This window comes from Phaenicophaeus curvirostris, chromosome 20 (genome assembly GCF_032191515.1).
Source record: "Phaenicophaeus curvirostris isolate KB17595 chromosome 20, BPBGC_Pcur_1.0, whole genome shotgun sequence".
NCBI lineage: Eukaryota > Metazoa > Chordata > Aves > Cuculiformes > Cuculidae > Phaenicophaeus > Phaenicophaeus curvirostris.
Genome location: NC_091411.1, coordinates 10,775,948 through 10,797,670, shown reverse-complemented (window position 1 = coordinate 10,797,670; position 21,723 = coordinate 10,775,948). Strand labels below are relative to the sequence as shown.

Here is a 21,723-nt window from a genome sequence, read left to right as displayed (position 1 = left end):
GGAGCTTTCAAAATATATGATATATATTTTGTGCTGTGAAAGCCGAGTCATATTTACCCAGGTAAAGTTGATAGTTATTTTAAGTAGAAACATGTTATTTTAGTCCAACTGAAACTTAAAGGGAAGTCAGAAGATACCAGTGGGCTTGAAAGGTAAGGAAGGGCACTGAAGATAGACACAAAACACATCGCATGCACAACATCTCAGCAGTTTCAGGGACTGGATGCCTCACATTTCCTTGACAAAGAAAATACCGAGATGTTTAGATTTAAATCCATTAATCATCAATACACAAAATCACAACTGAAGACAAATTTCTTTTACCTTTTGGTGCCCTGGACTTTCCATGAGTTGCTGTTTTAATTTAATCTCTTTCTCTGTTATCTCTCTCATTTTAAGGTTCACCTAAAAGGACATAGAAAAGATACTAAAATACATCTGAATATGTTCCCATAAGTCAAGTTTTCTTCCTCCTCTTACTTAATGGTCATTCCATTCTATAATTAAGTTCATAGAGTAATGTGCTACAAGTTTTCAAGAACATCTGTAACATTTCATTAGCAGTAGCTATAACCACAACAAGGGAATCCTGGGTTGGCATTCTCTTTGGAATGTGACTCTGCTGTGAGTTGAAAAGGTTTCAGTAACTTAACCTCTACCCTTTGAAAAGTTTCAGTATTCAAGCTACTCAGAATTAAGTCTATCCTGTTATTTAACATTAAATGTTTCACTCTAAAATTACCCTCAAGGCAGCTTGTCTAAAAATAAAGAACCAAATTTCTACATTTTTCCTAATTTAGTTCTTAATTATTTTCTTCATTTTAAAATTTGCCTTGAAAACTTTACCAGCTTTAGTACAACATCCCTAAGAAAAAGAAATTGCATTTCCCTGCTAGTCCGATTCTCTTCCCAATGCTTATGGAAACCCTGGGAAGATGAAATTAGCATACATTGCAGTAACAGGGGAATCAAATGATCTGTTACCATTACACTTGAGGTAACAAAACAGTAATTAAAGCAGTTCTCTTTACCTGAAGTGGAAAAGATGACAGAAATACACAGGTAAGAAAGATGAAAGGAAGATACTACGCAAGAACATTTTTTAAAAATCTGAAAAATGCCAGTAAGAAACAGACAGGCCTTTCTCAAACTAAATTTTACCTTGTTAATCCAGAAAACCATTGCATCCTCCAAATCATAGGGCAGTTCTTTCGAGGCACTGAACGTAGAGAAGCGCTTGACACTAGCAACCACCTTTTCAATGCTGATCATTTCTACGGTATAGGCCATCATCAGAGCGTCAATCATTGCCATGTGAGAACTCTAAAAGAAGAAAACAATAAGCACTGAAAACCAGAATCCTTCAAAGAAAGAGAAAACCCATTTTCTAACTGTATTTAAAATGAAAAATTCCTGAGGTTAGTGACCTAGAAATTAAGAGCTCTTCATTCCATGAACTATTTTAAATAGTGTTAACTAAAAAGAAGATCATTAGGTGGATTTAATTAAGCTAACCATTTTGATTGGTGCACAGCCCAGATCAGACTCAGACACAGGTGTATCATCGCTCTCCATGACGTAAATCCCCTTCCGCGACAGAGCCTGGATCACTGACTGGTGCCCCTGCAGAGCCGCCACCTGATCCCCCTTCTGAATGAGGCTACAGACACGGCAATACAGCTCGCTGGACAGCAGCAGCTTGATGACAGGTGGTTTAATGTGTTCTTGCTCATACTGGTCGATGTAAAATGGGTCCTTCAGCTCCTCTGGGACATTATCTAAAAGAGCAAAGAGAAGTTTCAACACATGGCATCAGTGGTAAACAAAGGAATCACTTTTACTTCAGTAAAAATCCTACACATTACCTGGTAGCTGTCAAAGATACTGGAGTCCCTTTCAACAAAGCACTTCAACATGGACCCACCGTCCCCTACGTGTCTAGCTCACTCCTTGAATAAGACCCAGCTCACTCAGAATGACACACCATCACCTCCACTGGTTAGTGCCTAATATTAGCATTTTCATTTTATTATGAATTCATTTAATTGGATCACAGGCTAAAATACTCTGTATATCAGATGAACTATACACACAAACATGTATATCTTCAAAGAAAAATTTACAGCTACTTCAAGCGATATCCCCAAACATCTCTGCCCAGCAATTAAATCATTGCAATCCCCATCAGCAAAAGGGGCTGTCCAAACATTCTCAATGAAAAAGAAAACCAAGCCACCTATTTCTTGGTTATAAACTGCCCAAGTTCATAGAAAGATTGAAATATCTGACTAAAACCTTGAGCACTTTACAAATGGTTTGCGAAACAACTCAAGTCTCAAGCAAGCTGACTATCTGTGTTTGGAAGACAAGAGTACTGAAGCCAACTATTGCAGCTTTTCAGCCTTTATGTAAAAACTAAAGCCTATGACGCAAAACCATTCCTCTTGGATTTGAATTCAACAGGAATTTTAAACCAACACTAAAATTAACTTCTTTTGGACTGGCACCATTTCCACAAGCTCTCTTGTGGTTTCATCCAACTGAATGGAGATTCTGAGCACAGTAATTCACATGCAAGTTAAAATAAACACCATCCTTGTCCCATCCACTTCTTCCCTGCGAGCTCCCAGCCCTCAAAGGCTTAGACTTTTGCTATGAATCAGTGCAGCTTCACAGCTGGCAGGAAAGGCAGGCACTAACAACCACCAATATTCTGATCTCTCTAAGGCATTTCAAACCCATACGCCTTGCACTGAAGCTCTGCCACTGTGAAAGGCTGTAATGCTATAACACGAGGCAAACATCAACCTATCATATCAGTTGAAACTAGAAGGAAATGCTGTTGTAAGCAGTGGTTTCTTGATATTAGTGAAGTTAAAAATAGATACACCCCAAAACAAATACTTCTGCTCATATTCAGCAATCAGACTAGAAGCTATTGATCTTTATAATAGCCTTGCGGTGAAAACAAGATTCTTCAGCTTCAGGAAAAACACTTCTTGGCCTCAAGTGTGTTGTCTTAATAGAAGCCTGACACTCCGTCATTTTCAAACATAAAATTCTATCTTATGCTATCCAGTCTCTCTGAAGATCTTCCCCTGAAGTCACTTCATTTGTTTTAAATATGTACATCTACAGTATTAATTTGGCAGCATATTTACTTTTCATTCAGCTCATTTCCGGAATAATTAAATTTCCCCATTCAAAAAAACCTCCTACCCACAGCGTATCTTTGAACTGCAAAATAAGCCCCACAGTACTGTCTACTGCAGAACACTTAATGTTCATAAAGAGAAGCTGAGACAGAATGCTACCAATTACGTAAATAAATAAAAATGTCATAAACCAGTCTTGTCTTGCCAGCTCTAACAGCCTGTCAGACGGCACCGTCCCTAGTTCACAAAATGAAAAGCTTTTTGAAATTTTTAAAAATCAGGATTGCTATTTTTCCTTTATGTGATAATGAATGCTGTGATACAGCCTACAGACTGAAGAGGGTTGGAAGAGACACAATAAAACTCCACTTCACTGGGTAAGTAGCATTTCTTAATGTGGTGACCTTTTTTAGTGAAACAGATCATAAATTCAAATATTTTTAATCTTCTTAATAGTAGTCAACCTGACCTAAAAATCAAAGGCTGTTGAAAGCTAATTCCATTTAATGGTCATTGCCACTTCCAGAAAGAGAACTATAGCTGCCATTTCTAATGACTGGGGAAAGATCCAAAAATCAAAACGTAAAGCAACTCACGTAATTCAGTATCTTAGCTTCATTATAAGCAGCTGCACCTTTAACAACCAAAAATACACTGATTTTTTCTAAAATCATTTGTGAAAGGAAATAATAGAATACTAGCCCATTAACACCCGTGAATAAGTACATTTCTGGTGAGCGCATCAGCAGCACTCCATATTTTGAAGGCTTTTTTGAAGGCTTTTTTAAAGCAAAAAACCTGCAAATTCAAAATGTCTGAGACCTGAAGTACTTATAGGAGGGTTTTAATAGGAACATCTGCCCTCCCCAGCTCCACAAAGACCCCGCAGAGACGGGCAGCCGAGGTGACTGCCTGAAACTGCGCTGGACAAAGAAACCCTGAACAGCCCCCACACCCCAGCTGCCCAAGCGGAGCATCAGCACAGGCAGCTCACTTCACATTTACTCCAGGTCCCTTTTCTGCAATTATTTTACGGACCCATAACTGCAGAAAGCAAAAATCATTCTCTGCAATGGTAATACATGCACAAGGGATCCACTCTGTTGCACTGGGGCTTTTACACAAATTATTAAGAGAAGCAACAACTGCAACATGATGCTCAGCTCCCTGCGACAGGAGCAGCAAGACTTCCCACATTAAAATACTGCTAATTTAAACAAAAATTCATGATTTATAGAAGTCTTTTCTAGCAAGAAGTGAATTGAGTTCTTAGTGATGAGATTACATGTCACAGAAATCAATATATTAAAAATAAATAAACTCTGTACTTTGGCTACTGCCCTTTAGTCTGAACATCTAGTGAAGAGATCTGAAATCTTCTTCTGCATTGAAGAACCCTCTAACTTCCTATTTCTGCTCTTCAGATCAGTGCTTAAGGACTCACTGGATTTGGGCTGACCAGGATTAAAGATGATGGGGGGTGGGGACAACTTCTAGTTCCGGGATTAATAACTTGAATGCTATCATAAAAAGTTATTCATAAACGTATCATAAACATCAATCCTCCCATAACTGCAACTTATTTCACTCGCAAACACTCGCCCAGTTTTATTTTCTACATTGGTGTTCACACCACCTCTGCCAGCTAAATTTGCCTATCTGTGACAGAAAGAAACAGTTTTGTAACTTATCTGATGCCCTGCCCAGAGAAATGTTAAGATATAAAAAACACATCGAAGCCCAAGAGCAGTAACATTAACTTTAATATTAAATCTGATTTGATTTCACACTGGACATAATTGTACTGTGCACATAGCAAGCACAAAACAATGAGAAATAAAAGGCAGGAAAACTGGAACGCAAAAAGGATGCTACAGAAACACATAACTCTGCGTTGAGAAACTCCCGAACACCACAGTTGTAGATGCCTTGTACACAATGCAAGTATCTCAGGCAGGGCAACAGGGCCTCCGGAGCCAGCCACAGACAAACACTGTGCCCCAGCTGTGAAGTATCTTCAATGTTTGAACTCCACATTTGAAAACACAACATAAGAGACCTATCTTATCTTTCACATCTCTGCTAATTATTCTTATCTGTAGCATAACTCACAGAAACCGCTTCCAGCACCCAGATCTGCTCATTCCCGCAAAGCCATTAAAAATATCAAACCTGCCACGTTGCCAAAAATCTCAGAAACACATTGCCAGTTTTAGAACAATTATACACCAGCATTCGCCTAGCACTAATTTAAGTAATACACTATGGATACACAAGTAGCCACCGCTGTTATGGAAAGCTTTTCTCCCTGGTTTTTATGGATCTGGCAAACCCCAAACGCGTCACGTGTATTTTGCTCCTCACTACAGAGTGCCGATGCTGTTCTTGAAGAAAATGTCCCAGTCTTCCCCAAGTCCCAGTTTCCATAAGCACCTTTTTCAACACCTTACTTTCATGACCTATAACTGAACTTAGACATTAGAAAATTCCCATTCACTAAAACTTGTATTTTTACACATTTATGCTTCAGATTTTATACCATGTTACTTAGTTGCATGCAGTCAGCTTATTATAGAGCAAAAAATGCTCATTTTTTGCTGCTTCCCACACTCACAAAGTAATAGCTTATTCTTGCTTATTTTCAGCAGCATAAACTCTGAAATGTTCCTGCTCCACTGAACCTACAGGAGAGGCTCTTCTACCAGCCATCTTCCTAAGAAATGAAGGATTCAAACCATCATTACTTCTCACGAAGCAATTCTTTCAGTCTGTTCCACCATATCAACGACTTCTAATCTCTCAAAAGAACTCTCAGTTCCAAGTATAAACCACAGTTTACAGGATTGCAGAAATAATTTCACTTGTAACAACCATCGGAGAGACAATTACTGCCAGGCTCTCCTCTCCTCGCTGTAGGGTAGGACCACTTCTTTTTCACCTCACAAAAACCTGTTCAAAGATGATTACTTGATTGCGATTTGATAAAGAAAAAATACAGCAAACTGAACAAATCTGACTTCTCCCTTGAACTGGAGAAACGGATACACCCCAGATCTTAGTTTACCTTCAGAAGCATGAAGAACTGGTTTCACATGGAAAGAGAGCCAAAGCATCACGGTAAACAGAACGAAGCTTATTCTGGTTCTGAGTAAGATTTCATTAGCATCAGTGTCTGTTCACAGAATTATTTAGTGCTGTATAGATTTCCTCTAAGCTGCAAATCATGAACAGAAGCTATACATTCTCAAGCAACCAAGACCACCTGTATTATAATGAAAACATTCTCTGTTGTTTCTCGTTACAGAACCGTTGTTATAACTCCGTAAGTGATTTACAATATTACACATGAAAATTTACATACAACAGGCAGGAAAAACCCCAAGCTAAAGACTTTGCGTGCTGCTGGGGAGAGAGACTGCACTCTCATTTTCATATCTTTTGATCCAGCATAAAGCCACAAACCTGGGTGAAGCAAAAGAGACAAAATAATAATTATGGAATTCTTCACCCCGCTAAACTTCACACAAGTAACATTCAGTGTTTACAAAACAGGCTTTATTAAGGTAACAAATGCATAACTATCAAATATTTGCAAAATACAACAGGTTTCTTAAAAATATTTTTACTATGGACCCAAGAAGAAAGCTGACAAAGAATGGGAGCAGGGAACCTGGGGATCTAGGGTATTTAGCCCAAGGAACGTGCTCATGCTGCCTCTACCGAGCGGTAACTATAGGCAGCTTTACCATACTGTAAAACCTTATTTAACAGCTAAATACTAAGTACCTCAAAGAAAACAAAAAGATCTGCAACTTGCATTTCTCCTACAATGCACTGCATTAGTCCATATCTTGCCAAATTTCTCAGGGTAATGAACAATGTAAAGCTCCCAGCTCTAATAAAAAAGTAAACCCCACCAAGTTCGTTTTCAAAAATCCAAATTTTACAAACCGTTTTAAAGAAGCATCAATATTATGGAGAGGGCTGCAAACAACCCTCTTACAGCAAGGTGCAACACTGAAAAACTTCCATATGCTCCTTCCGTATCTAAATTTTAGCTTTACCACCGTGATGATGGAAAACACGATTTCTATGCGTAAATTAATGCTCTACTGACTAAATCTGCTGAGAAATCCAAATTTTTCCTTGTCATTGTCTGTTTTCCCAACTTGTACCAAAGGAAACCATATTCCTATTGGCTCTGCTGCTGCTCAGAGCCCAAGGGGACAGCAGCGCCAGAGGACTAGGGCTGTTGCCCTCCGCTCAGCTCTGTGCAGCGCGTGGCCATTACTGCCTGGCAATCCGGTTCATTCCACCAGCTGCGGAAAAGCGCTCTCTCCCACAGACAGCTTGCCAAGCCTCTAAACCTCCCACGCTCGCCTCCTGTGAACTGGAGTTCCACAAACTCAATGGCACCCTTGCTCCTCAGCCACTTAAACATTATGTACTGTATTTTCACACTGCCAATAGAATTTCTTAAAGGTCACATTTGGTTCCAATCAAAGTTTGCTGATGAAGAAGATAATTCTGTTCCAATCAAATCCCATTCCCTCAAATTACTGTCTCAGCTAAACAGACTTTATCATCTCTCAAGTGAATAGAAGGTTTCTAGATGTCTGTGCATGGACTTTTGGAGTGATCCATGCCAGCACTCCCAGATTTATTTGGGGAGAGGGAGGGTGGTGACACGGACTGGAGCAACACCTTCCTTCAAAACATCCTTCCCCTCTGGTCTTCTGGGATTTGGACAAGCAGTTGTACAATCTCCCTCTGGATTCCCTCTGCGACAACCAGGTAGCCACTGTGGAGAGAAGTTACATGCTTCCCGACACAAACCATCCAGCCCAATCCCCCTCCAAGCAGAGGGGCTGTCACTATTTGGTTGAAGAGAGAAGGTGGCTGTACCAGAACCCTCTCTTTCCAAGGCCAGAAGGAAAAAAGGAGGAAAGCATCATCAAATGAAAAAAAGCCTGAACTAGGATTTCAAATTATTTGTCGTGTATACTCCCAGTAATTTGAGAAACAAAAAAAGAAAGGATAAAGAATTCTCCTACTTGGTTTCCAGCTTAGATGTGAAAAATGCAAATATCTCTTGACTGTAAACAGAAAATACAGTTTTGGGCAAAAGCTGCAGTGATGAATGACTTCTAGTAACAGCCTACACTAGAATCAAATTCCTCTTCTTGACTATTCGCACACTTCAGCATGAGGTTAGGCTTACTCAGATGAAAAGTAAATCCAGGACATGCACCAGCATTTGAAAGATGAAGGCACAAAATTCTGTCAATTCATGTATGCCAATTCCAAATCAAACACTTCAGAAAAACACTCGCTAGTCAGTTATAGAAACCCCATCAGATAAGGATAACTTCAGAGCAGTGTTTTAATATTATCAAAAGAGAAAGAATTTTTTTTTTCACCAAATTGACCGGAATTCAGTCTAAAATAACAAAAATGCCCCCAAAACCATTCATCTGAATAGTGCGATTTCACATAACAAATCCACAATTGCTTGGTAGCTGCCCAAGACTCACTGAAAAACATCCAACATTTTAACACAAAAAGTGAGACGTGAGAGATGACAAGTAATGCATTAAGTTCAAATATGATTCAAAACAATAATCACGTATGAAACCTTCTTAAATCCATTGCTCCATGAATTAAAGAGGCTTATAAATTTCTACATTGTTTGCAATGCTATTCCAGAAGCAATGGTTACTAAGTGGCAACGCCTTGCAGGAGCCATTTCAAAAATCAAACTGAATTTCCATGGGCCATGGTTCTCCAAAGATCACACTCACCAGAGCCATCCAACAATGTGACACCAAAGCCTCAGCAAAAATATTTTTTTCCTACTGTTGATGGCATTTGATTTCAATTAAAATGTAATATGAACAGGCCTAAAGACAAGTCGAAGAACTGGCAAACACCACTACAGACTTCTTTACCTAGAGATCTCATCACTGCCATTATGAACCGTGGGGTTCTGTTCCGAAATTCTTAGGCAAAGGACCTACTGAACACAAGTCCGTGTTGCCAAGTGCACAAACAGACCTGCTGCTAACCCATTAACTGGTCCAAGAGGTGCAGATACAACCCTGGAGCCCCTAAAGATGCTACCAAGAAATATCAAGCCCTAAAGCTTCTCTGCAGCGTAGGAGCTGTGCCAGTCAATGCTAATACAGGATTGGCTTTCTTTCCAGAGTCATAACACAAATAGTGCGTCTCCATGTCTGGTATATCCACTTTATCTCTGACCACCAAAAGGTCTACAGGAAAGACTACAAACCATTCCAGAAACCGAAAAATATTTACATGAGGAAATGTTTTTTTAAGTTATCAGTGTTTTATTAACACCTTCCCAAAATTCCCACATTTTCTAAACACCATCTGATAAATAGGGGTTTTTTTTGTCTCTTGTCGCTTGTAATGAAATGCTTCACTGATAATAAACATCACAAAGCCATCATTTCCTATTTTCCACACAATCATTAAGATGATGAGGACACTGACGTAACTGGCAATATTAAAATATAAAGATAATTTAGAAAAATATTCCAACAAGGATGAATATTTAACTGCAGGAATGGACTGCTTTTCTTCAGTCTTGTCACAAAGTAAGCTAGCACTAATCCATTAAGCACATTATGAGTTTGGCGAATTAGACTTAGATTAACAGGGCTACCTCATTTTCCAAAACAAGATTCTGTACATGGTTTTATTGTATGCTTTGTTCTGGATAAACAAAACCCACAAGTATTCCATCATATTTCTTCATAATGAAGCTATTTAAACTCAAGATGTAACTAGTAACAAGTCAGAATCGACAGATCTAGTTCAAAACAAAAAAGCACATTTCAATAGATGCCAGGAAAATACTATACAAATCATACTCCAAGAATTTTCTCATGTCTTAAGGCTTGACAACAAGATAAGGGAAAGAACTCCTCCATCACCTACCACTTGCTGTTCTGTGTCACAGAACACAGACTATCTGTTCATTTGACATTTCTTATACATGAATGTTGCTGATCACAAAGGCTTTTAAATTCATTTTGAAACCAAATCCACAACAGACAAAAAAAACCCAAGTCTGAATGGAGCACACAAAGGGTAACAAGGCCCCAGCACCCACTGGCCAAGACAACTGCACAAGGAGGGACACCAAAGCCTTCACAGTGTGGAGGGACAGAGGCCTGCACACAGTGACACACAGGCCTGTGGTGGGAAGTCTGCTTGGCTAAAATGAGCATTTAAGCATTCCGAGGTGTGCTTTCTTCACAAAGCACAGCGTGCGGGCGCTCACATTAGGTTTGCTGATTCAGTTACATGATACAGTTCCATTATTCCTGTCAAAGGTAACCAGGAAATACACAATATTACAAGATAATGACTGTCATATTACTGATATTTAAAACAAAGGTGATTTACGCCCAATTTAATTACTTTGGGAATAGCAGAGGAGAGAGAAAAAAGAACAAAACCAAGAACGACTTTGTGATGAAAGCAATCTTACCTATTCCGTAGGCTTTAGCACAGATCCATTGTAGATTAGCAGCTATTTTTGCTCTGGCTGAATCATAGAGCTCCAAAGGGACAATCTCAACCGCACTATCTGTCAGGGCATCCATTTTTCTTCTGGTACTCTCCCCACCCGTGCAAACGTCAACATCCACCATCTACAACAAAAACAAAAGACAGCGGTGGACTTTGACACCCGGCAGCGTCGCCCCCATCGCGTTTTTAAAACCGAGAAGGAGAGGACCTGGCCGTGAACGGGATCAGAATCCGCAGGCCCCTCATCCTTCGGGATCGTCATCGCAAGGATGATTTAAAAAAACCATTTGGATATCAAAAGCCATCCGATTATCCCTTGTCGGATGAAAGGCAGGGATGCGCTCACCCAAAGCCCTCGGCTAAGGAAGAAGAAAGGCGCAACCCATCACCTGCGGGATAAAGAAAGGATGAGGCTCCCTCCCCACCCCCAGCACCGAACAATGCGGGCGGGCACCCCCGCGGCAGCACCTGCGGCTCCTTCCCCCGCCGGGCCCCGGAGAAGCAGCACAGGTTCCGCGCCCGAACCCCCATCCCCGCGGGCCACGGGGGGCGCGGCGGCTGCCGAGACCCCGGCCCGCATCCCCGCCCCGCCCGGCAGGAGGGGAGGAGAGGGAGGAGCAGGAGAGAAGTAAGAGAGGAGGGAGGATAGGGAAGCACGGAGGGAGGATAGGGAAGCACGGAGGGAGGATAGGGAAGCACGGAGGGAGGAGAGAGGAGAGGGAGGAGGGAGGAGAGGGAGGAGGGAGGAGGGAGGAGAGGGAGGAGGAGAGAAAGAAGGAGAGGGATGAAGAGGGAGAAGAGGGAAGAGAAGGGAGAAGGGAGAGGGAGGGAGGGAGAAGGGAGAGGGGGTGGAGGAGGGAGAGGGGGAAGGGTGGTGAAGGGAGGGGAGGGGAGAGGGAGGAGGGAGGGGAAGGGAGAGGGAGGAGGGAGGGGAAGGGAGGAGGAGGGAGGGATGAGGAGGGAGGAATGAGGAGGGAGGGGAAGGGAGAAGAAGGAGGAGGGAGAGATGAAGAGGGAGGGATGAGGAGGGAGGAATGGAGAGGGAGGAGGAGGGAGAGGGAGGAGAGGAGGGAGGGATGGAGAGGAAGGAGGGAGGGGAAGGGAGAAGGAGGAGGGAGAGGAGGACGGAGGGATGAGGAAGGAGGAATGAAGGGGGAGAGGGAACGATGAGGAGGGAGAGGGAGGGAGGAAAGAGGTAAGGGAGGAGAGGGAGAAGGAGGTGGAGGAGAGGGAGAATGAGGAGGAGAGGGAGAAGGAGGAGGAGAGGGAGAAGGAGGAAGAGGAGCGGGATGAAGACGGAGGAGAAGGATGAAGAGGGGGAAGGAGGAGGGGTGGGAGGAAGAGGAAGGAGAGGAGAGAGGGAAGAGCGGCAGGAGGAGAAGGAGGAGGAGAGGTCGCGGTGCCCGCCGCGCGGCCTGCAGGCCCCGCCGCCTCACCTTGCCGCGCTGCCGCCGCCTCAGCCCCGGCGCGGGGGCCGCCACCGCCGCGGCGCAACGGGGCGGGGCCGCCGCCGCCTCGGGGCCGCGCATGCGCATGCGCGTCTCTCCCCCCCCCCCCCCGCCTTCTCCTTCGCGCCTCGCGCGCGCGCGCGCCAGGAGGAGGTGGGGGGGGGCGCCGGGGGGGTGAGGCCGTACGGCCTCACCCCCCCGACCCCCCCCCCCTCCTCCTGGCGCGCGCGCGCAGGCGCGTTGAGGGGTGGGGGGTGGGTCCGAGGCCGCTCCCGCCGCCATCGCTAGGCAACTGTTGCCACGGGAACGGGGCCCAGCGGCGCGGGCAGCCGCCATGCCGCCCCTGCCGCCTGCCCTGCCCTCGCGTCATCCCTGTGCTGGGTTCATAGAATCGTAGAATCATCATCGGGTTGGAAGAGAGCCACCGGATCATGAGTCCAAGCATTCCTATCAAACACTAAACCATGTCCCTCTGCGCCTCGTCCACCCGTGCCTTAAACCCCTCCAGGGAAGGGGACTCAACCCCCTCCCTGGGCAGCCTGTTCCAGTGCCCAATGACCCTTTCTGTGAAGAATTTTTTCCTAATGTTCAGCCTAAACCTCCTGTGGTGGAGCTTGAGGCCATTCCCTCTCATCCTGTCCCCTGTCCCTTGGGAGAAGAGCCCAGCTCCCTCCTCTCCACAACCTCCTTTCAGGTAGTTGTAGAGAGCAATGAGGTCTCCCCTCAGCCTCCTCTTCTCCAGGCTAAACCCCCCCAGCTCTCTCAGCCGTTCCTCATAAGGCCTGTTCTCCAGCCCCTTCCCCAGCTTCGTTGCTCTTCTCTGGACTCGCTCCAGAGCCTCAAGATCCTTCTTGTGGTTGGTGAGGGGCCCAGAACTGAACACAGTTGATGTGTGGTTGCTGGTCTCTGTCACCAAAACCACCTTCAGACCATTCTGCTGTCCTCCTGCCCCACCGAGAGCCTCCAGCTCACCCTGTGCTGGAGATCAGAGTGAGATCAGAGCCAGATCCTGCAGATTAACTCGCTGGACGAGCGAGTTTCAGGGCTCATCTCAAAAGTGAAGCTCTGTGATTAAGTGGGTAGACGTTCGAGCCGTTAATACTTGTGCTGGATAGATGAATTATCTTAATATCCAGCTACTGAAAACGTGATTATACATTTAGCTGCACAACAGTGACAGCAGACTGATCTTATTCTACCTGACTTTCTTTGTTATGATTCTCATAAATTATTTTTTTTTTTGCTGCATGTAACTGGTAGATTACATAAATGTTTCAAAATCATTAAAGATTTATTTGCATCGGTCGTAAGATCCGACATTTATTTCCCTATATCTTTTCAAAGTGCAAGCGGAGGGCATTCTGCTTCGTGCCAGCAGGAAACGCAGCGTTCAAAGGTTATCCCAGCCTCTATCACCGCCGTGTTGCACGATTGTAGGCAATTAAAGTAGAAATCCTTCGCAAACAACTCACGTGTTGTTTTATAATCTCCATTTGAAGAGTTTGGTTTTCAATACACTTTTTCCAGGCTGTCGTTTTGTGACGTTATCACTGTAACAAGCTGCTCTTGTTTTCAGATTAAGCCTTAAGGCCCAATCCAAATCCCCTTAAACTCAAGAAGAATATTTGTGGTTACGTGACGGGTCGGGCGTTAAGTGCCCTGCAGAAAGCCAGCGGCCGCACAAGAAAACAGGGGAGGGACTGTTTACAAAGGCTTGTAGTGATAGGACGAGGGGGACCGGGTATAAACTGGAGAGGAGCAGGTTTAGACTGGACATAATGAGGAATTTCTTCGCATAGAGGGTGGGGAGGCCCTGGAACAGGTTGCCCAGGTGGCTGCCCCATCCCTGAAGGTGTTCCAGGCCAGGTTGGATGGGGCTTGGAGTCCCTGATCCAGTAGGAGGTGTCCCTGCCTGTGGCAGGGGGTGGACTGGATGATTTGAAGGTCCCTTCCAACCCAAACCATGCTGTGATTCTATTTGGCTCCTACAGCAGGTGACCGGTACACAAGGGAGAAGGTGCAGCTGGGAGAAAAATGAACCACTTCTTCCCCTGACATTTTTTTTGTGAATCCACCAATCCTTGTTGGCCGTGTGTGAAGATGGGTGGCTCGATTTGGAAAAAGATCTTTGCCTTCAGCCTTGCTCAACAGCTCCTGTGCTCTCAGGAGCAGCGAGAGAAGAGAGTTAAATCAATCAACAAGATTTTTTTCCTGTTATCCTTCCAAAATTTCCGTCAAAACCGCTGAGGATGGCCCTGGCAGAGCAGTGAGGAGCAGCTCGCAGGTGCTTGCAGCCCAGGCTGCCTCAGCTCTCTCCTTACACCTCTATTTTCAGCCCTGGACTAATTTTGAATACCGCTGTATCTGCTTCCCTGTGCTTAGTTCTGCAAGGCCTCGTTTGCCCTGGTGCTGAGCACTTAATATCTCCGGTGGGATCTGCTTAGATCCTGAGCATTTCTGGACGTCACAGCATGGGACTGAGCTGGCACCGCGGCTGCAGGCTGGCTGGGAGGAGAAGTCCGTCTTCTCTATGCTGCTGGGCTTTAACATCCCCCAGCACATGCTACATGGGTCAAAAAAGCACCATATCTTACTATAAATCCACTAAGGAAAAAGAGATGTGGTCAAAAAGGCATCTAAGATAGCACTGAAGTGAACAGAGCCAGGCTATGGTGAAAGGGGAGGCTGATGGAGTCCTTGTTCAGCTGCTGCTCCGACAGCTTCAAAATGTCTTTTTCTCCCTTGTACAACAAAGTTCCCTGTATCATTTCATCATGGGGCCAGCCTTAAGGAGCAGAGAACTGAATATTATTGTTAGTAATGGAACGGCCACTTCAGTGCGATTACCGACACCGCGGGAACAGTTTCTGTGGCATAATGCCCATGTCAGTAATTACGTATATCCAGTTCTGATTCTCATAATGACTATGCAGTGGCATGGCCTTGTGCATGGGGAACCACACACAACAAGCAACGTTTTCCATGTAAATAAAGAAAACAAATTAATACAGAAAGCAGCACTCTATTTCATTCATGCATCTTCATTCTTTGAAAGGTAATGTGCATGCAGTTCAGTTTTTATGCTGGCAAGTGCAACAAGTTACTCAGCTTTATTTCTTTCCCCCTTGCTTAAAATGCTCATTTGATGCGTATGAAGTGATGCTTCACCCCTCTGGGCCCTGCCTGAGCTTGCTGCTCTGGGGCTAAAAGAGTCACGCAGAGAGCATTGGCAGCTCTGGTCCTTGGAGAGAGGGGCACAGTGTGAGGATGATCCCCATCGCATTTGAAAAAATACTTCTATTTAACACTTATCTTCAAAGTGCTGTGCAAACATTAATTAATGACTCTGTTATTGCTGGGGGAAGAGCTGGCAGAGGGAGGGGTGACAGCTCGCCCTGCCTGGCTGGCTCGCTGGAAGCCAGACTTTCCTTTGCTGGCTATGGGGAGCACGATGCTCCCTCATAGAGCTTGCAGCTATCTGCAGCAATCACAGCCCTGGAGGCACTGGCGGTGGGTTTTAAGTGCCTATATTAATAATAGGAGGGGTTTTAGCCTGTCAGATATTTTTATCCATAAGATTATTTATTTTTAGAGTCCCTGGACTATGTTTAGGAGAATGGTGAATCAATAGCATTTACAGCCCACCAGGTTTTCCAGACACTTTCATATGAAGAAGTTGGGTCCCAGCCTCCCTTTCCAATGCCTCGTCCTTGCGCAACCCCAACCAGAGAACCCCAGGGACCAGCTTGGTGAGCGCTGAAGGGTTTTTGAGTCTTGCCATGATCTAATTAATGAGCAAACAAGATTTTTCTATATTTCCATATATCATTATATTCATTAAATCCTTGTTCACAGTCCTTTTTGGGTAGTGTTCAGACAGAAACCAGTTTCAATGGGAACTTTGAATTCACCTTACCCAGAAGATTTCTTTCTAAAATGCACATTTTTCTTAAGGACGCTTTGGAAAGTAAAACTGTATTTACCATGAATGTATAACTATGCAAAGATAGAATGACTTATCTCCAACTTTTTCATTACTATTTATACATTATTGGAAAGCAATGACTAACTGAAAGGCAGAAAAAATGAATAGGAAAAAAAAATTCTAATTGAATTCCAAAATGCAACATCTGCCCCTACTCCAGGCTGCGTTTTGTGAGGTGCAAAAGCCGAGAGCAAAACTGAACGTATTCAGCATCTTCCTCCTGATAAATGTGGTTGGGTTCGTAGCCAGAGAAGCACAAAACCTCAGCACCCCGATAACCTGACTTTCAGCAGAACAGCACATAACCCTCCTCACTCCTCATGAGCTGGTGCGTGGTTAGTCCCAAAAGCAATGTCCTGAACCACTGCTAAGTGTTACCTTTGGCAATTCACAGTGGTCTCCATCCAATCTTTTCCAAAACCATGTTACAACATCATTATTTCACTGAAATGTTTGACATTGGCTGCACAGGGGGAGGTGTTCGCGTAGGAACAGAACCGGGGCCGCCTTGTTCCAGGTCCCTGGGGAACGCACAAAGGCAAAAGCTGCCTGCTGGGTCCTGGAAAGTCACCTCTTCCACCCTAGATGCAGAGGGATGGATCCAAACCAGGTGTTTCCCTTTCCCTGTGGCAGGTTTGTGTTTTGATCTTGAGGTACAGGGGTATTTTGATGAAAGGGCTGTCATTTCTGCATTTTAAGGCTTCTCCTTTCAAAAACTGCGCAGCCCTGGCTGAGAGGACAGCACCGCAATGCACTTCAGCTGACTTTGATGCACGAGGCTTCACCCCAGAGAGCTTCTACAGAGCAGAAACTGCCTCAAAAGCAAACTAAAGCTCCTCTATCTCTCACAGCAGCATCTGGTGGGGGGCGGGTAGTGCCTTCCCACTGCATTTCGACTCTTTCCTGGTCTGTATTTTCAGCTCAGGCTATTCCGGTGGGACACATCTCCTGGCTCACCTTGCTGTCAGCTCTGTGCCCAAGCCCTTCACCTGACAGCCCCGTCTGCTCTCACCTTGCCTTGAGAGAGATGCCAAAACAAACACTGCCTTCCTCATCCCCTTGGGTCCAGGCCAGCATGCACATGCAGTGCTTGAACGCTCTTAAATCTGTAGCCAGAGCAATATGTTAATGTACAAATTAGTCAGAGTAATTGAAACGACTCAATCCTGCTCGGCCAGGTCCTATTTACAGCAAGAACTTCATGACAGTAATTCAGACACTGAGCAGGAAATTAAGCCACGCCAGCACCTCTGAGCCACTGGTAGGGAGGTGGACCAAGCTGATGGACTTCGGAGCAGATCCCTGGGCAGGCAGGAGGGGCTGGAAGGGGCCAGTCCTGTTCCCACATCCCTAGCAGAGATGCCAATGCCCCGAGGTGCGTGGCGTGTCCCTCGCTGCTGCAGGGCTTGGCACACAGGGCTCCCTGCCCACAGGAGCAGGATATCGCCTCTAATCCCTTCCCAAGGCTTTGGCACACGGCACGGTTGGTAGAGGCTCTGCAGGGGCAGGACGCAGCCCTGCACCAGGGCAGCTCTGAGTGAGGAGAGGGGATGCAACGCCCCAACGCAGCACCCAGGGCTGAAACACAACGTGCCTCATGGTGCTCCCGTCCCGCTGTCCCAGTCGAAGCAGCGCTGGTGACTCAGGCCCATGGATGCTTCCCACACCAGGGGGCTGCATGGCCCTGGTCTCCAGCGTGCTTGCCTGGCACCGCTCTGCCCCGGGCTCCCCTTGCTCCCTGGGGTTCAGAGCTGGCTGAGAGCAGCCCACACCCCTCAGCTGGCCCTGGGAATTGGGGTGACGACACCCCTGGGGCTGCTAGCAGCACACAGAGAAGGGGATGCTGCTAAGGATGCCCCATATCCTTGGGGCTGGGGCAGTGGGTGCCACTCCTGTTGGGCACGACACACGAATGCTTGGCAGAAGCCCCCCAAACAGGTAAATTCCCAACGGCACCGACTTACCGGTGGCAGCCGTCGACATCGTCGCAGCCTTGAGTGCCGTGAGGGACCGTGGGGAGCAGCCTGGGACATGGGAGCCCGTGGTGAGTCCTGGGGGCTCAGTGCCAGGGGGCTTGGTCCCCTCTGCTCCCTGGAAAGGGCTGGGGGGAGCTGAGCAGCGCTGCGCTCCCTGGCATCACCGGCATCACCATGGCAACTGCTGAATGACTCACGCTCATTTATGAGTGACATCAGAGATGTGGAGGAGGAAGCTGGGGGCTGGAGGGACCGAGGGCGATGCCGGGAGTGGATATTCCTCGTTGGGTTTTGCTGGTTGAAGCTGGAATGTTTTGTGCAGGGAAAACACAGAAGCAGCTCCCTCCAAGCAGCATCTCGCTGAGGTTCTGGCATTAGGAGGAGACCCATGGAGTCAGGATGAGAGGAGACGCTGAAGCCCCTGGGTCAGCTCTGAAAACTCTGTGTGCTGGCAGCTCAGCACAGAGGGCGATGGGGCAGAGCAGGAGGGACACCCTGGGCAGACAGGGTCCCACTCCCTCATACCCCAATTCTGTTCAAAACACAACCAGATTAAGGAAACCGGTTTAGAAATTGCTTGCCTTGACTGGCTTCACCTTTGTACACAAACAGGGGGAGGTCATCTTCAGGAGGATGTGTTGAGCTCCTCGTCTTCAGCTCTGCTGCTCCTGCACATCATTCCCATGGACCCTGCCTGCTCCTGGGAGGCACTCGCAGCTCCTCAGTGCCGGCAGCCTGGCACCGTCCCACCGTGGGCGCTGGAAAGGGGCCTCACTTGGAAAGCAGACAAAAGCAGGGGGGAATATTTGCTGGTCACCTCCATGGGGGGGTTAGAGCCACCACACACAAATGCTCCACGTGCAGACATTTTTCAGAACGTTCTGGTAGCGCATTTGCTCGGAGCTGTGCCGCGCGGGGCTTCCTTATGCACAGGCTGATAGCCACAGCCAGAAGTGCTGATGCCCCATCCCCTCTCGCTCACGGGCTCTGCTAGATTGAGGCTGATGGGCCAGAATGGCTTATTTTTAGTACAACAAGAATCCTGCACGAGGCTCTGTGCTGAGCAAGACAGGGATACAGCAGTGACATGATCACCAAGAAATAAACTTTACCAGCCCCCTGCGGGAGTAGCACCGGGGCATCACTCAACCCTCACCTTTAGGCACCCTCTCCAGGGCTTCTGGGCGTCCCTTTTTACACGAGGCTGGCATCAGGGAACCCAACACTTGGGGCTTTTATTTTTAGCACAGCAAACTATAAATACAGCCCACGTTAACCCATGGGAATCTGAGCAACTCCTTTGCTTGGGAAGTGGTGGCCCTGGGGAAGCCTGCGGTGGCCAGAGCTGCCCGGCTGGAGCTGTGCTGCTGGGTCTCCCACGGGGAAAGGCACCGTCCTGCTTCCAGACTCCTGGGCTGGATGAAAATACAAGGAAGATGCTTCAAATCATTCTGGGCTTAGCTGCACCGGGCACGATGTTCCTGGAAGAAGGGAGAAGGGGCTGGGAAGAGGAGCGGCTACTGCCGTCTCCTGCCTGCGCTGGGGAAGCAGGGAGAGGAAGAATGGACAAGGATCACTCGGGGGCCAGAGCGCAGGTTTTATGGAGGATTGTGCTTTTTTTTTTCTCCCCTTGGCGAGCGTTCGGATGAGGGAGCAGGGGAGGAAGGCGCCCGTCTAGGAGGAAGCTGGGCGCATGGGGGTAAATGCAACGAGCACCCCGTGATTCATCGCACGCAGCCTGGCAACGGGCGCCTGTGTAGGGGAAAACACAGATGGGAGAGAGCTGCTGCAACGCCGAGCCAGCAGCACGGAAATAGCCGGCTGGTGTCCTTTTAAGGATGATTTAGAAGGGTCTGAACTATTTTCCTTTTCTTGCATGCCTCATAGAGGAGCCGTGTGGAGCATGGGGGTCCAACAGCCTGCACCGCCTGGCTCCCCCCAGCTAGGGCCGTGCTGCTGCCCGGCTGCAGGGATCGCATTGTTCGGCACAGCGCTGGGTGCTGTGCTATTCCAAGGGCTGCCCTGCACAGCAGCTTGAGGAGCAGCTGAATAATTCACCCAAACTCCAGGTGCGTGGGAGCTGCGGCAGGTATGGGACTCCTGGGCACAGATTCCCTGCGGAGCAGCCCTTCCTCAGAGGACAAATAGAGGTTCCCATCAGCATAAATGCGGTTTATGGCCAAGCTACAGCTCAAAAGCTGAGTAACCACATCATGCATAAGCGCTACAGGTCTTCCATGAATAATGTGGCCACTCACACCTGCGCAGCGCAGCCCTCACCCAGGATTAAGTGTGAAGCCTCTGCAGCCGCCGCTTGCACGGTGCACGCGGAGCCCTGGTGCTGAACCAGCCCAACCAGCTCACCGCACGCATGCCGCTTCCCAGAGTGGGAGAGCTCGTTATGCAACTGCTGATGGCATCATTAATGAAACCTGCTTGAGAGCCGCAACTCTTGGCTACGACAGCCAGCGCTGCATCCCGGGGTGCACGATCTGGGCAGGACCCCAAGAGGCGGGGTTTGCATCCTACCAGCTGCTCAATAAACCACCCACAGCCGAGCAACCTGTGCTGGAGAGGCAGCAGTCACGTTGGTGACACCCAGCACCCGCAGCCAAGGTGGCTCCCCAGGAACCTGGGGAACTCGTGACCTCTGAACTCAAGCCATTTATTTGGGCACCAGCTCTTTGGCCAGTCATCTCATTTACACCCTTGGGTTTGAGAGAGCAGGTCCATACTCCAGGTTTATTTTGGTCTGGTGGGGTCTGGTCCAGCACATCTTGAGTTACTGGTGTCCCTCCCCACGGGGCTGGATTCCTGGTGACACTGGATACATGGGGCTCGAGCACTGCTGCTCCTTCTCAGGTCACACTCGCTGGCAGTTGTACCGACGCTGTTTGCACATTTACGCTACAGACCTGCCTGCTTTCAAGCTGCTTTCCAGGATCAAAACACTGGAGCGAAGGTCCAGCTCCAAAGTGCAAGCTTTGCATTTGAAGCGAAAGCTTTCGAACAGCAAAAGAATTTGCTTCATTAATTCTGCCCCAAATCCACTTCCCCTATAGCAAAGCATCCCCAGCAGTTTCCAGAGCTGCTGCTTTCCTTAGCTAATCCTTCTCTTATGGTAAAAGTCACCAGTAAAAAAGAACAGCACGATCGAGAACAGGACAGACGATTGGATTGTCACAGCAGAGACTGCAGCCTTGATCTGGGGGCATCTGGAGCTCCCAGGGACAGCATCTGCCATTCCATGGAATCATTGAGGCTGGAAAAGACCTCTAAGTTCATCTAGTCCAACAGTCAGCCCAACGCCACCGTGCCAGCTAAACCATTTCCCAAAGTGCCACATCCACACACTTTTTGAACCCCGTGGGGATGGAGACTCTATTGCCTCACTGGGCAGCCTCTGCCAGGGCCTCAGAACCCTTTCAGAGCAAAAAACCTTCCTCTAATATCCAGTCGAAACCTCCCCTGGGGCAGCTTGAGGCCATTTCCTCACATCCTATCCCTTGTTACTTGGGAGAAAAGACCAACACCCACCTTGCTACAACCTCCTTTCCAGGAGCTGCAGAGGGCAATGAGGTCTCCTCTCAGCCTTCTCTTCT

At 47.0% G+C, this 21,723-nt stretch overlaps 1 protein-coding gene across 5 annotated transcripts in view; it reads right to left on the bottom strand.

Annotated features, from left to right (window-relative positions):
- Window positions 1-18,257, bottom strand: part of CAMSAP1 (calmodulin regulated spectrin associated protein 1) — a 32,587-nt gene extending 14,330 nt beyond the window's left edge. For 2 of the 5 annotated variants that reach the window (XM_069873342.1, XM_069873344.1), the window contains exons 1-5: window positions 18,110-18,256; window positions 10,672-10,834; window positions 1,516-1,778; window positions 1,162-1,323; window positions 325-405 (exon numbers count right to left, since the gene is read on the bottom strand). In XM_069873342.1, coding sequence (XP_069729443.1) covers window positions 325-405; window positions 1,162-1,323; window positions 1,516-1,778; window positions 10,672-10,834; window positions 18,110-18,178 — 738 coding nt within the window. In that variant the 5' untranslated portion in view covers window positions 18,179-18,256. Of the gene's footprint in view, window positions 1-324; window positions 406-1,161; window positions 1,324-1,515; window positions 1,779-10,671; window positions 10,835-11,180; window positions 11,259-12,148; window positions 12,214-18,109 lie in introns of those variants that run through there. The other 3 variants (XM_069873339.1, XM_069873343.1, XM_069873340.1) reach the window with 3 other exon arrangements.
- Window positions 18,258-21,723: the final 3,466 nt, after the last annotated feature.